The following is a 15,788-nucleotide window of genomic DNA, read 5'->3' on the forward strand; positions in this document are numbered from 1 at the left end:
CTGCCAAATGCCTACGTCTTAGATCCATTTCCCCACAGCATGTCTGGATTTTTATATAATCCCTAAGTATATGATTTTTTCTTTCAACAGGACCTCTGCCTCAGTCAGTGAATATATGCAGTATTTCTTTTTCATCTCCAGCATTAACTATGAAGTCCACTCACATCTAGCATGCTACTCAAATTCTGTATTGAATATAAAACAACTTCTGTGTAATGCTCTCACCATTGTGTCTGAATGCTTCACATGCCTCATGGGGTTGTTCAGAATATAGACTCATAATGCCCGATGCAGCTGCCCATGTGCTTCCCCTAACAGACACATAAGCACTTTGGGCTCATCATCAGTTTTCAGGGCTCAATTTGAGAGCTAAGCCCCATCTCATCTTTCAGGGTTTCTACTACCTGAATATGATTACCTGACTTCAGTAGCAGTCATCCCCAAAGTCAGCTGCTGGATGTCCAGAAAACCACAACTGGTTTAATAAACCATCTGCTCTTATCGCTGTCCATTCAGAGGCTCAGAGAGTCAGTAACTAAAGAATACCTGACATAGCCTAGTGACATTGCAGAGACCACTGCACCAGAGAAAGCTATAAAAAGCTTTAGCGAAATGCTGTTAAGGCTTGCAAACCGCACACCAGTGCCAGAGCACATGCATGTTTGCAAATGGAGAACAGGGCTGTAATATACTGCCCCTCCCCAAAAGCAATGCATCTGAGGCTGCTGCATCAAGCAATGCAGTAAGAAAGATGCTACAGACTGCTAGAGCAGACAATCTTTTGGCAGAGACAGCAGACACTACACACTCAATAATACCTTATATTCAGCCTCATAACCATTTGAATCTGATTTAATGAGAAGGACACTGGAATCACATTCCTAAACCAATGGGCAATCTAACTTGACCAATGAGGATCACATTTTTTTCTTGTTTAAAAGTCAGCATAGCACATCGATTTGTTACTGAATGTCAGTTTAACATTAGGACACAGAGAGCCCAAAACCTCACATTTTACTTGAGTGCATTCCTCCCTAGCCCAGATCTTATGAGGGCTACTTGCAACAGGTTTTTCAAAGCTATGACGAAGATCCAGAAAATGCTCAAAGCATGCCTGCCTTCTCCAGCTCTACAGATTGCTTTTTGATTTTCCTCTGGGTTTTATCTACTGATATCCCCCCACAGCCTTGTACGTATTCTTGAGATTAAGAAAAATCACAAAATTAAAAGAGCAAACATAAAAGCCAGGAAAAGCATTTCCTGACCAGTGGGACTACTTTAAATGCACTTATCAGTAAGGATGAGGGATACCCACCACTTGGATCTTTCCTGAAGAGAGTGTTCATGACTGTAGCATGCAGTTTCACCCTATCCCACTCTTTAAGCATCAAGCCGGAGGCCACAAACCGCTCCACCAGTTGATCAGCAATCACCTGCAATCTGGGAATGCAAAAAAAGGAAGAACAAAGCCACATAAACCAAGGAGAAACCCTTGAGTCATCAGCTTTCCACTTTTCAGCCAGGGAGGACAGCATGTGTGAAATGAAGTCTGCACACACACACAGGGAAAGGGAGCTAGTCTCTGATGGAAAGTGAACAGAGCCATCAAGGATTCAGTTCTAATGCAGAAAGTTCTGGCTGCTTTGCAAAGCTTCCTCAGTGATTACTTCTGCTACACATATTCCAGGAAGAAGGGAAGATTCAGCACAGCAGAGAGCTTGTTCTCTGTGACAGATGTTATTTGGACTTGAAAGGAGCATCTTCCCACTGCCAAGAAACACAATGTACCTACCCTTGCAAATGCTAAAATCTGCAGACCCCCGGGAGGGGTTTGGGCACCTTGACTCTTGGAGGATGTGCTCTGCCCAAGGACTGTGATCTGTCCAGTGCATTGGGCTGGAGCTCAGACATTCTCTGGCCCACATAAGCAACCCAGTCACTGGGCTTAATTTCTGGGAGAGTCCAGAATGTGATGACAGAAGGCACAAACCCAGACAGCACATCATGGTGAATGCTCCAGCTTTGGAGCTACTGAGCAAGCAGAATCACAGGATTTATTGCCACCTACTTGTCTGGCCTTGGTCAGGGATGAAGTGGCCGTGGCCGCAGGGACCTGCAAGCAAACCTGTCCTAAGATAGCCACCAGGAACAGGCAAGTGATCAGAGCAATGTGCTCTCATGTCCTACGTCTAAAGAGCTGAAGGAATTTCCAGGCTGCTGCTGTCCCCAACAAAATTTCTGCAGTGCTTCAGCCTTTCCAAAAGCAGCAAGGATGTGGCAGAACAAGAGCAGCCCCCAAAACAGGGGAAGAAGGTATTACTCTATGCAGAAGAATTTGGGCTTCTCTCACCATGTCCAAGGAACTAGACAGCTTTCTGCTCCACCAGGTCTCATCACATTGGCATCTCAGCAGTAGCATGAGAGGCAGAGTGTGGCCTCTTTGAAGCTGGCCCCCAGAGCCTGGGCTGCCATGCTCTGGAAGCCAGTCCTACTCCACCACTGGTTTTGGACTGCTCCTCAGAGGCCAGCCCCCATGTGACAATTTCAAGACTCTCAAACTACCAATTGTCATGGTTTTCTACCATTTTCTGACTTTCCTTCAGTGATTTTTAAAATTAGCAATGACAAAGATTAAATGAATATAATTACAGACAATACTAAAACAAATTAACAGAGAATAGCTCAAGTGGAAATGGTGCTTTATTATGTTATAAAGTTAATCAAAGAAATAAAACAAATTAGAATGAATTATAATGGAAATTATTTGCCATGTGAGAGGCATCAGAGCATGATCCCTCTCTCAGTCTAAGCCATTATATGTGCAGAAGGGCTTGCCAACCCCTAATTCTGTCTGCAGTTATGCAAGCTAAGTCAGGGTAAATCAAATCTCCTGCTTTATAGCTTAAGCTGATCAAGATCATTCAAAGATCAGGAAGGAACTCCACCCCTCAGCCATGCCAGGAACTACACAGAGCTAGCAAGACGCCTTGCATGAGACAGGAAGGCACACACCTCTCTTAAATGCAGACCACAGCAGTCTGAGCCAGCACAACAAGTCACGTGGCTGCTATTCTCCTTAGTAGTGGTCTTGCAGCTGAGAATCTGTGCTTTCTACCTAATTTCCCCATTTCCCTAGGTAGAGCATAGCAGGTTTTAGCAGGCAAGAGGTGCATGGAGCTGCTCAGCAAGGATCCATCTAGCAGGCCAGAAAACAAAGCAGTTTTCTTGAGGGATCACCATTTGTCCCCTCTTTATAGTCATCGTTTGCCCAATACAGTTTGCTGGAATCCCAAAGGAAGCAGAAGAACCTTACGCTGCTCTCCTACAACAGAAAATATCTTCTTTTCCCTCTGCAAAGCTAAATGCTTACTGGATGCTTGATAACAGTTAAGGAAATACACTAGGGGAGAAGTGCCAGATTAATTAGCTTGCAGATGAGGGTGGGACAGGCCTGGGCCAAAGATAAAAATTTAAAATCACTTGGCCTCTCTGAGCACACTGCTATGCAAAAAGCAAAATTGGTGTTGTGGAAGAGAAGTCTAGCAGCTTGCAGGTGCCATGCAAACCAGATGTGGATTTGGTCAAAACCTCAGCTAATAGATCTTTGTGAAAGATAGAGGAGACATCAGCCCTTTCCTGGGGCTGGGGGCAGGGGTGTAGCTTTCAATTTCAAGGCGAGATGGATTTAAATAGGTTATTTCTCTCCTCTGCCAAAAGCACCTCTGCAACCCCTAATGCACGTCATCGCATTCTCTTAGCATTATGGGATGCTAATTATTCATTATGGGCTACATGGAGTCTCAGCAAAACAGATATGGCTGGCATCTGAAGCAGACAAGACCACAGTGCTACTGCCAACAATCCAAGCTGTCTCCAGACACCAGCAGACATCACTGTCCACTTTAGGCCCAATTTATGCTCTACAGGATTTCTCTAGCAGCTCCTCAGGTCATAGACTTATTTTCACATGCAAGCAGACTCACAAACACTGCACCTCAGACTACCTGGAGCATGGTGACTCATGAGAAAAGAGGCCCATACCTCAGCTCTCAGAGCTGACACTTAGGATACTTTCTATAACATATCCACTGAAGGGCACGTTGGTCATTCAATGGTCAATGCCTCTGTCTCATCTTTCTGAGTGCTTCTGCTTTCTCCCTGCACTTCTGTCTCCTGGCTGCTCTATAGCTTGTCCTGGTTCTCCACCTGCCCCATTTGTTTTACCTCACCTCTTTCAGGGCAGTACAGACTTCGAAGTGGAAGAGCCAAGAAGAGGAAAAGATTTCAATTTCTACTGCCTCCCACCAATTCTTACATTTTCATTTTCCCACCCATTTCCTTATCCCACTTCCAATCTCTTACTTCAACACAGACTCCAAAGTGCAGTTTTAAGCAGGGGCCCCCTCTTGTCTCCTTAGCCCTCGGGGAAAGGAGATGCTAGAACATGTCCCTTTTCCCCTGAGCCAGTGCTTGCTCACAGCCTCCCTCCTCCAGCTGCACTGCTCCGTACTCCTCTGCTCGCTCCTGCTGTCTTCTAGCAACAAGAACAAAAGGGCAGCACTGCCAGAAAAAAGAGAAGGCTAAGGCTCAGAGAGAGAAGGCTAAAGCTCTTTTGGCTATTTCCCTACCCTCTTTCTCATCTACCTCACAGCTGGCAGCACAGAATACAACAGCTCGTGTTTCCCCAGTCTTCCAGAGAACACTAGCAGAAAAGATGGTGCTGCCACTGGTGACATACTTGTAAAAAATGAGATTGAGGAAGGTTGTTTAGATACCGCCACATCCCAGGCGCTGCTGTTTGTAAAGTTAAAACCATCAGCCACAGTGGCAAACAACATAAACACATGACTGACACCAATCAGGCATAAAGATTTTACATCAGTAGCTCAGAAGACAGATTCCAGGCTACTTACAGATACAAAAATCAACTCTGTAACCAAGTCATGCTTCACTGAGGACCTTCTGATATAACTGGGTTTTAAGAATAATTAAGTGTTGCAGAATACACAAGGCTGTCCAGATTAATCTGGACTGCAGTTTGGGAACAGCAGACATCAAGTTGTCCTGCCTTCTAAGTCATCTCAGGAGTATCTCCTTGGCCATCTTATCACCTCATGAGCCATGACACCATCATTCAACCTGTCAGACTGCTACAGAAACAAATGACATCTTTCAGCTTCACCACCAGTGACTGATTTAAAGAGCAAACACATCAGTGCCTTAACCGGTTTAGGAAGCAAGAATGACTTCATCTTCCTGACTACCAGCCCAAGAAGGAGGAAAGACAGAAAGAGGCATGAGGAACTCACCTGTCCGAGCCATCCTTCATGTGGACTTTGGCATAAAGGACGTCTGTCATGGCAGGGTCATCGTTCATGTACTCCACTCCTACCACTTCCACAGTCAAGGGCTTGCCTCCAGCAATTTGGCTAAAATGCGACAAATCCGTGATGTTAAAAACCAAAACATCACACATGCTTTTGAAATATGATGCACACACCAAGTATTTGTTTTTACTAGGAGAATGATACAAAATATATTTTTTGCTATAGTTAAATAAATTTGAGGTTAAGTGGGACTTAAATGTTATACAGACCCCATGCGGCAGTGAGCTCCAGCAAGGTGTTTTTCTCTTTTCCAAATCACTGAAAAAAAAACCACAAACACAACACACACAAAAAAGGCTCCCTAACTTCTAAAGCTTGAAAGGCTACAGGTGCTATTGTCTCACCATCACAAGAAATACTGTAGAAACACTTGAATTCATACATTCAGTGTTTTAGACACACATTAAGTCAACTTGTCAGTATTCACAGGCCACCTCAGTGCAGAGATCTCCATTTACATTTCAGAAAACCCATCAGCAGTTAAATGGTACAAGTTCTCATTCCAGAGAAGCTCCTGCCTTCCCCATGAAGAGAGTGATTGTGATAGTGACACAAAGTCTCCAGCTTGTTGATTTTCACTGGAAAATGTACTCAATACAGAATGCAGTTTTAAGTACATCTCAACATCCACTTACAAATGCCGGAAGTAAATGGAGCTCCAGCTACTCTTGCAGAAAAGCTAAACTGAAAATGCATGCAGGATATAATACACACTCCCACACCTGCAAACACACTGTGAAGTCTATCTTGCTTCCAAACATGCTGCGTCCCTGCCTTTACCACCAGAACATCACAGGGAGGTAGGGAGCTGCAGTAAAAGCTCCTTGTAAGTAAGTGTCGACGTCTCTAATACTGAGGTCTCAGTACAGGGAGTGTATGGACAGGCAGAAGCAATAAACAGGAGTTAACAACGTGAGCATGACTTTGCTGTAACCTTGCTCATTTCTATTCAGCTTGCCCAAGAGACTGCCTTTGAGATTTTCTGAAAAGCTTCCCTGGTGCAATAAGGAGATTGTGATTTCCCCTTCCAGTATGTGTACTGGGAGGAAAAGAGCGTAAGTGTATTGTCCTGCACATCAAAACCAGAGCACTAAAGGCCACGTATTATACAAAGAGTCAAAGAGTGCACATCCATGTTCACATAGTGCTGCCTGCATTTAGAAAAGTAAATAAATGCTAATAAAGGTTTATATGGGAGGAAGAGAGCCTAAGTTAATTTTCAAAACATATTTCTTTGGGTGTGGCAGTGGAAATAACCTAAGGGTTACATTCAAGTGTTGATTCCCCTCCACTAAAGAGAATGGAGAATAAAGATTTTCTCTGCCTCAGTTCAACCCACTTACAAGGAAGCTGGTGTCTTCCAAGTACTGTGGGCAGAGCCTTCCCCTGGAAACACACTTGCATTTCTGTTCAATACCTGAACTGGAGCTGTTGTTTTAAAGGCAGAGGTATGAATTTTGGCCATGCATTAATTCGCACAGGTATTAGCTGGCACAGCATGGCTAACTCTTCACACACCAAGGCAATAAATAAACAAATAGCAAGGATCTGTGCTCTATGTGCAAAGGTGTTGCAGAATCCCTCAGGCCATCTCCAATTTCTAAGCTAAACAGAGATAAGCTAATTACAGTGTCATTCAACCACGTTTACAGTTAAAGCCCTAACATTGGCAGCTCAGTGTTAACAGGCTTTGAGAAAGCCTCAGTCCTGGAGCAGCACTGAATGCTTCAGACTGATTACTTGCATGGCTTATGCTGGCTTCCCTGCACACAGCTCCCTGTATCAAGAAATGCATGTCAAGGACACCTCAGCATCTGCTCTTAGGCAGGAGGGAAGCATCATGCCAGAGCTCACTGCAGGCAAGATGCAAAGGTAATGCAGCTCGTCTCTCCCTCTGCAGCAGGTAAAGGACAACAGCAAAAATTGCTCAGAAAAAATTAACAGGGAAACATGTGAGAAAAAGAAATGCGAAGAGAAGGCCTTATGCTGAGGGCCTGAGCTGAGCTGCAAGGTGCTATTAAACTCTTTGTGACTGCTTGGTGATTTCTACTGCTCCCATTTGAAATGTTTTAGCCTTTTTCTAGACTTCTAGAGTTGAGATAGGCTATTGAGCAGCTTATCTCTTTGCTGTCCCTTGTCAAAGACAGCCTGCTGCTTTCCCCCCACTCAAGTACTTGGTGATGACAAGCCTTTTTTATCACTTACTCCACAAAGTCCTCTTTGCATTGCTGTAGGAGGTCACATGCTTTCTGGATCTCTTGTTCATTCAGAAGTACCAGCGTCCCAAGAGTCAGATGAAGCTTAGAAGGGTTCTGGAACAGGCTGCTGCTGACCCCGTGATCCTATAAATCAGTCCATATATATAGGTGTCTTATCATACACGCACACACCTTCCATCAGGGGGAAAAATACTACAGACAACAGGTACCAAGCCATTAGCACCAAACCTTTTATCTCTGCATCACTGGTCGGGTTGGTAGTGGCTCAAAGTTGAAATGAGAAACAAAATTTCACAGGCTTTGTGAGCCAGTAAGCTCAGGCTGGCAGGTAAGTGCAGCCCCCCACCACACACACACTCCCTGCCTGCCTTTTCATCAGAGCTGCTGAACAGCAGCCTGGAAGCTCGTTATGACAGGCTCTAACTCAGGGCCCAGAACAGCAGCACTTGCTCATATGGGGTTTCGAGAGGAGACTTCCACAGCTGTCAAAGTGGCAGCTGCCATCAGCAGTGAACTCAACACAAGTCAGCACAGATTTAAAACTTGAGTTAAGCTCATTTTTTGTGCAATAAAGCTGGAACCAGCTGTAGTGACAAGCTCTAAATGGTCTCTAAATCCTGTCTAAACACAGGTTGCACCTCACAACACAAGCACAGCTAATACCAGCTCTGATAATTACATTTTTCTTGTTCCCATGTGCCCTATAGTTTGCTGAGATGAATTAAATTTAAATTCCCTTTATAAGAAGTGCTACGTGTTGTTGCTGGGGAAGAACTGTTCCCAGGTGGAGCAGTGGTTACATTCAGCTTTAAGAGACATGCTCTTTTGTTCTAGGATGTTTATAAAAATACCTCGAGGATGGTTAACACACCCATATTAAAACAATTATTTCCACTTAGTGGCCATTTCCCATCAGTGCATTAAATAAACTCCACTTTTAACTCCAGGTGAAGCTAACTTGCCAGGCCACTGAAGCCCTTCTTTGTCTGATAAAAGTCCACTGACTGAGAAGGACAGCTTTGAAGTTTCTAGTTGTGCTTCAGTTTGAAATAAAACCTTTCAGATGTTTAAACACTGCCGTATCTCAACCCATCAGAGTTTAATGCCCCACATGTTGCTTGGTATTTTTCATGTTTAATGACAACATCTATATCCTTCTTTACAGCTGTGCTTGTGGGCTGAACTAGAAACAAGCCAGCCTGCAAGAGAGAGGTCTGGGTCTTGCCCCAGCCGTCACAGACTGGCAAACTATGGTGGTCCCCAGAAGAGGGAGAGCATGTACATGCCTTCCACAGCTGCTAATTACTGCTGACTGAAACCCCAAATCATACCATGCTAGTAGTGGCAAAGGATGTTGCAAACCTCAGCACTGTGCAGCAGCATGACACAAGCAGAGACTATGTCAGGCACATTAGGAGCAGAAGAAGGAGGGACAGCTCCTTCTCACTTCTCCCCACCTTCCCCTCTCTGTGGTAAAAGCCTTGCGGCTTCCTTTAATTCATCCTGCTGTTAGTTAACATGCATGATAGGACATGATTCCTCTCCATCAGCCTTTTTTTCTCCAATGGTATCCATAGCCAGAGAATATTTGGCCCATCTCAAAACAATAGCTTGGGTAACAGAAACTGGGAGAAAGTTCGATTTATCCTTGCCAAGGATAATCAGACAGTGTCACTCCCACAGTGTGCACAGATGATGTACAGTAATGAGAAAGTAGTCCACAGGTCAGAAAGCAAAAGTCCTACCCTCATTTTCTGCCCCAGCATGATCTGTACTGCAAATATCAACCTGTCCCAAAAGCAGCATTTTCCCCTGAGCTTTCCAGCACCCGAGTGTGGGCTGATAGCTGACAAATTGATGGCATGTCATCTCCACATGCCACGCTACCACTGCTAGGAAGATCAGCAGGGAAGAGCAGTACACAGTGAGCAGACCAAGATCTAGATAATATTGGTTTACCCCCTAGTATTTCAGACAGCTCCTAAAAACCTGCTTACAGCCCTACTCTTTCACAGGCCAGCAGATCCCACTTCTCCCACACATAAAATAGATGCTATGTCAGATGTAGCTCTCCGTGGAACAGGCAATGTTTCTGCAGGCATCTGAGAAGCCCTTCATGGCTGGATGCTGCTCAGCAAGATGCAAGAAAGCTTGAACCCACTTACTCAAATCCCAGATGATGATATGCTATCAACAACCACTGCGTTGCCTTATGGAAAGCTGCCCTGTCCAGTGGTATCAGTCCTCTGCAACCTGACCAACAGCGCCAGACAACAGCAACGCAGAGCCTAGAAATATATTTTCATAACTCCTGTTAAGGAAAATCACATCCTCCCCCAGGAAGAACAAGACCAAGAGATGTGATCCTGTCAATGTTGTGATTTATGGACATCTTCCAAATACTTAAGGAACCCTTTCAAGGTAACCTACAACCACAAAAGCAGGAGTGAGGAGTGAGATTCACCATCAGAGATGGACAGAGATCCGCTGGCATCTAAGACATGCTCTCCAAGTGCCCCTAGGTGACAAGTTCCTCTTTCACCAGTTTCCTCCCCCATACAATGGAAGGTGGGCACTCCTCATAGCACAAGTCAGTGGCTTGTGACAAGCAGTGGCTTCCTGCCTTAATGAAAGCAGAGCACGAGATCAGGGGAGGGGAGGTGTCACAGCAGAGAATCCCCGTATTCTACAGGGGAACCTGAAAGCAGCATATTTGAGGGTACTCGCTGGCAGATACAAACACATAAACCAGACTCTATCATCTCTCTAAATGTTTGCTGTTCAAACTTAGGTTCTCTAAGGGTGTATTGAGAGACAAGGAGAACACCCACTTTACATACTATCTGTACACGATGACTGTCCATTTTACCTTATTCCTCTTCTCTTACATTGCCTGGTCATGGTCAAAAAGTTACAACTCATTTCCACTCAGCCTTAGAAATCAATTTTTTTACTTCCTCCTGCTACTTTGACTTCTACTTTTGCTCTCCTCCTTTAGAAGAAACATAGGAAGCATTTTATCTGGAGTCTTCACCTTTCTTTGCAAAGCCCAAGCACATTGTTCCTCCAAATCTAAAGCCCTGTAGAAGGGAAACCATAGACCAAAACACACTTCAGTGGTTCTACAAGACAAGGCAAAGAATTAATCTTAGCTTTTCCTTCCTGGTTGTGTCTTGTCTACTGTCTTAAGAGCTTCCAGTGTGTCCTGGGTTCAGCAGTAGCAGTCATTTTTCTCCTTCTTAGTAGCTGGTGCAGTGCTGTGCTTTTGCCTTTCCACCTGGGAACAACACTGATAACACCGATGGTTTTAGTTGTTGCTAAGTAATGTTTACTCTGACCAAGGACTTTCGGGGTCTCATGCTCTGCCAGGGAGGAGGGGAAGATGGGAGGAAGCAGAGACAGGACACCTGACCCAAACTAGCCAAAGAGGTATTCCATACCACAGCACGTCATGCCCAGTATATAAACTGGGGTGAGTTACCCAAAAGGCCCAGATCACTGCTCAGGTCGGGCTGGGTATTGGTCAGTAGGTGGTGAGTGGTTGTATTCTCTCCCCTTGTTATTTCCCTTATCATTATTATTGGTGGTGGTAGCAGTAGTGGTTTGCGTTATACCTTAGTTACTGGACTGTTCTTATCTCAACCTGTGGGAGTTACATTCTTTCCATTCTCCTCCCCATCCCTCCGGGAGCAGGGCGAGGAAAAAGTGGGGGAGTGAGCCAGCGGCTGCGTGGTTCTGAGTTACCAGCTGGGCTTAAACCATGACACAGTGTTTGCAGACAGCTTTATGTTTTCGAGGCTTTTTTTTCTTAGTAGCAGGATACTGCATACCAGCTATATGCCCTCTCCCACCCTGACCCACAAGCAAAGAGGAAGCCAGATAAACAGCATTTCCTCAGAACTGACTGAAGAGCTATAGGCTGAGAAAACCCTCCCATTTTCAGTCCCTTCCACTCTGAGATATATTATCTCATTAGCAATGTTTGATATTTACAGGTTGCCATATATTACAGCAATCGTATTTCTTCTCCCTGCTACATTGTTGAGCCTGTTGAAACTGTAAATGCTGCATTTGCACAGCTCTGAAAGATCCAACTGTGATTTTTCACAACAATATTACTGCAAAGTATTTTCCCTTTTCCACTTGCATACTCAGACATTTCAGTTTTCTTCACTCTGACACCTACATGACTGTAAAAGGAGACTTCCAAGGTCACCCAGTCGTCTGGACTTCCCACTGCACCACATCAAGTAACGAGCCTGCCCAGGTGAGCCACCTCTCCATATCTGTATTAAATTAGCCTCAAAAGAGCCTCCCCTCAGCCCTGCTTCATTGCCTCACCTGGCAGCCCTGATCATACAGTAACGTGAATGACACCTGAAGTTTTCCATATTTCAACCAAGGTTTATCTTATAAAAGGTCTTGAAGACACACATGAAAAAAAAACTAGAAAGCACATGCCCACCAACATAACCCTATGATTTAAAATATAAATGAATGGTTGTCATGGTAACTGCTTCAGAGAGAAATAGAGTCCCTCACAAATGCTCAAAGGCCGGAAGAAATCCTCATACATGCACATCTGGTCCTTTCCCTTCCTTACCCTTATTACCAAGCTTCAAAGGCTGAAGTTTACCTAATTCTGCAATGTTTCACACCAGTAAATTGCAAGAGAAGCACACCACTTCTGTCACTGAAACCTATTCAGATTTCACCAAGTATCCTGCAAAATCCCATTGCTTTGCACAAATCTATAAGCTCTCTTATTGCTCTGTGAGGCACCATTATGAATTACTGTTTTTCATTACTGATGTGCTTTCCAGCAGACCCTGCTGTGAGATAAAGTGGTATTAGAGTGGCATTACCGGCTGGTGGAGTGATTGAGAGACATAGGGGGCTGCAAGATACTCCTTGAACTAACAGACGGCAATAGATCTACAAGCCCTTTTGCTAATACCAGGAGAAGGAAGAGCAGAAAAAGAAAGCACCATATATTCCTAGGCTGTAAATATGCAAACAACCAAATACCTGTTACTGTTCGAATCCTACATTTCAAACTAAAAATGAAAACTCTAGATCTGATGTAAGCTGTACCAGGAACATTTCAGGCCCTCCTGAGAGGTTAACACAACCACATACCTTCCAGGTCAGGGAACCTAGCACCCATGCAGTGTGGAGAGGAGGAACTACATTCCCAGACCTTCTGCCTCCACCCATGTAGATGTGTCTTGCTATAGGGCAGCTTCAGCTGCCACAATTCTGGAAGAGTCTCAAAAGCACCTTGATGACTCGGCTGGTGCAAAAGGCATGCCATGTCTTAAGTGCCACACTCTCTCAGAAATACTGATGTTACTGGTATTAGGAAGAGTCACACCTGGGTGCTGGTTCTAAGTACAGTTCAAGCCTGAGGTCTGAAAGGCAGAAGTAACTGTTAAGTTGAATTGTGTTTCCATGGGCACATCCATGCTGCAGGATCCCTGACCGTGAAGCAGAGCCTTATAGTACCCCGTGAGAAGGTCAGGCAAGAGGAGGAAAACTTAACATGACTAGCCTGGTTAGCAGTGGTCTCAGCACTCCTCTGACCACGTCTTGGTTTCTGTAGCTTTCTAAGACCAGGAACATGTGAAGGTTTGCAGATGCTCCCAGGCAGCTTCTTCTGAATGAAACTGACAACACTGGGGAAAGCACCAAGATAAATGTTTCAAAGTGGATGGCAAACTCCATGCCTACTCAGGGATGCAAACTGATACCAAAGAGTGAGCAAGAGGCAAACAATGTGACAGAGACAGATGAGGAGAGGTTGGAAGAACAAGTAAGGTGACCAACTAAGTCTGGGCCAATGGAGGTCTGCAGAGATGCAACCAAATGAACAAGCCTGAAAGATGAGTGCTCTTCAAGGAGAAGAGCTAGTCCTGTGTGAGGCCAGTGTGTTGTAGGATTAAAGAAACAGGATGAGAGCACAAACAACAGCATTAGCTGAAAAGATGAATAAAAGAGGCCACATCTAAAATGTGACATCTAAGATGTGACACTGGAAGGATTTTTTTGACAACCAAGGCAGCCTGGAAGCCAGAACCCAGCAAAGCATAGGGGATAACACTGAGGTTACCACCCTGAACAGCAGGCAGGTCTGGGTTTGCCGTGTAAGGGAGAGACCCACAAGACCTGGTGGCAGAAAGCTAGAGGAGGATCAGATAAGCAGAGTCCTGAACACCAAGGCTTCAAGCAGAGCAGGGCCAGATCTCAAGGGAGATCAAGTGATAGGACTTTAACAGCCATAAGCCTAAGCAGAAGGGGATAAAGGACAAGAGAAACACCAGACTGAAAGCAATGGTCTTAGCCCACCGCCAACAGCATGAACAGCCGTGACTAGAGCCCTGTGCTGAAGTTACCAGCCCGCAAAGAGCCATTTCTCTCTGCATAACTTTGATGTGTCCCACACAAGGACTGGAACTAGGAACCAACAGAGGGAGCCAGGCCACCACTGATGGCCAGGCCCCACCCAAGGTTGGGCACTCTCTCCAGCCAACATTTTCTCAGGCTAACGTTTCCATCCCCTTATCTGCAAGGCTTTCCTTTGATAAAGTAAGCTTTAATAAATGTAGCTGCCACTGGCTAACTGGGATAGATGATCAAGCCTAGCCCAAGGAAAGAGTGCTTGTGGCACTGCACTGTTTGGTAATCCCTGGATATATTGGCCAATTTCAGCTGTATCTAACATCAGGTGGAAACCTGAGTGATAGAAAGCTCCTAAAATGTCATGGAAACAGGCAGCTGGGCAGAGAGGGACTTAGAACTGCCAGGAAAGACAAGACTGTGAAGACAGCTCAGTTCTGCTCTTGGAGATGAGAAAACTGACATGCAAGTGACCACGAAAACTTGAGCAAGAACTTGTATCTCTCCAGATACCAGATAATTCACACCCACAGCATGCACAGGAAACTAAACTTAAGCTGTGACAGCTGCAAGACTGTATTTTCCCTTTTGAAGGGCATAAGCAGAAGTGACAGACATGAATGTAAGAATATCAGCCCCCGAAATCCTGCTGCTTGTAAACAATCTAACCTATGGTCGCCACAAAGAGGAACTCTTTTCTTTAGCTTAGAGATGTCCTCCCAGCAGACTCAGAGGATACAGTAATTTAATACCACTACCTCCCCTCAGCCTGGGCCTGTGCATTGACATACCACTTCTGCCAAACTAGAAGCATGCTAAAATAAACCAGGGAATACACAGCTTTCACTTCATTCTGTTCCTCTTTTCTCTATGCTTAAGTATTTCCTGCTGCCCTCAGTGATCTGAAGGTAAGTAGGAGGGACTGTCAGCACGAAGTCTCTTGGGGAAGAAGGGAAGCAATTAGATTTGCAGGATGGCATGTGCTACCAAGTAATTTCTTGCTCAGCTCTGGTAATGACACTCATCTTCCCTTACTGTCAGTAACCAGAAGAAAAGTGAAATAGAAGCAGCAGCAAACTTGTGAATTCCTACCTGGTTTCATGGTTACGTAGAAATCACATAAAACATAGAGAGGTCCACTACATTATTTAGTAGCTTTCCTATTAAAACCAAAAAACCCCAACACTCTTTTGAATCTTAGATATCTTCTCACCTAGGAAAATCTCTAAGGAGAGCAAAGTATTTTACTAACAATTTGCTAAGTAAGCCATTCCACTTTCCATAAGATTTCACAACAGCACTGATCTAATTCACAGCAGATCCACCAACTTAAATAAAAGGCCTGTTAAAAATACATTCAGGAAACAGAGCAGAATAAGGCCTTCAAGGTAAATGCTAAAAAGCTATCTCAATAAATTAAATGGCAGTCTGCTGAAGGGCTCCCACTTGATTTTGTGGATCCTTACCTTTGAGCATTTCTCCAACACCTCTTCCTTGAACTGCAGGAACTTCTCCTGGATGGTGGGCTGGTTGAGAGCCAAAGACAGGAAGTGTGTGAAGGGCTGCTTCTTACGGAAGCTGTCCAGGAGAACATCAATCCGCGTTCGGGCAGAGATGACACCACTGCGATGCTGCCCAGTAATCACTACAAGGAAACAAAGCAGCACCTGTCATTTCTGTGAAGCTACAGTGAAACTCCTGATACCAATGCCCATGCAAGATAGAGAGTAATTAAATGGACTGTGATTTTACATTATACTTATCCATGCACTTTAAAATATCAATA

General features: G+C 44.7%; 1 protein-coding gene across 7 annotated transcripts in view; it reads right to left on the reverse strand.

The window, feature by feature from the left end:
- The window catches only part of ASCC1 (activating signal cointegrator 1 complex subunit 1), a 41,163-nt gene that overhangs the window by 18,909 nt on the left and 6,466 nt on the right, over positions 1 to 15,788 (reverse strand). For all 7 annotated transcript variants that reach the window (XR_008971456.1, XR_008971457.1, XM_057403343.1 and 4 more), the window contains exons 5-8: positions 15,469 to 15,647; positions 7,593 to 7,729; positions 5,310 to 5,429; positions 1,316 to 1,440 (exon numbers count right to left, since the gene is read on the reverse strand). Coding sequence is in view for 5 of the 7 variants with exons in the window: in XM_057403343.1 (XP_057259326.1) it covers positions 1,316 to 1,440; positions 5,310 to 5,429; positions 7,593 to 7,729; positions 15,469 to 15,647 (561 nt within the window). In the remaining 2 variants the exon portion in view is untranslated. The remainder of the gene's footprint in view (positions 1 to 1,315; positions 1,441 to 5,309; positions 5,430 to 7,592; positions 7,730 to 15,468; positions 15,648 to 15,788) is intronic.

This window comes from Pezoporus wallicus, unplaced genomic scaffold, assembly GCF_028554395.1.
Source record: "Pezoporus wallicus isolate ANWC-B61680 ecotype Strahan unplaced genomic scaffold, APGP_CSIRO_Pwel_v1 contig_4264, whole genome shotgun sequence".
In the NCBI taxonomy this organism is placed as follows: Eukaryota; Metazoa; Chordata; class Aves; order Psittaciformes; family Psittacidae; genus Pezoporus; species Pezoporus wallicus.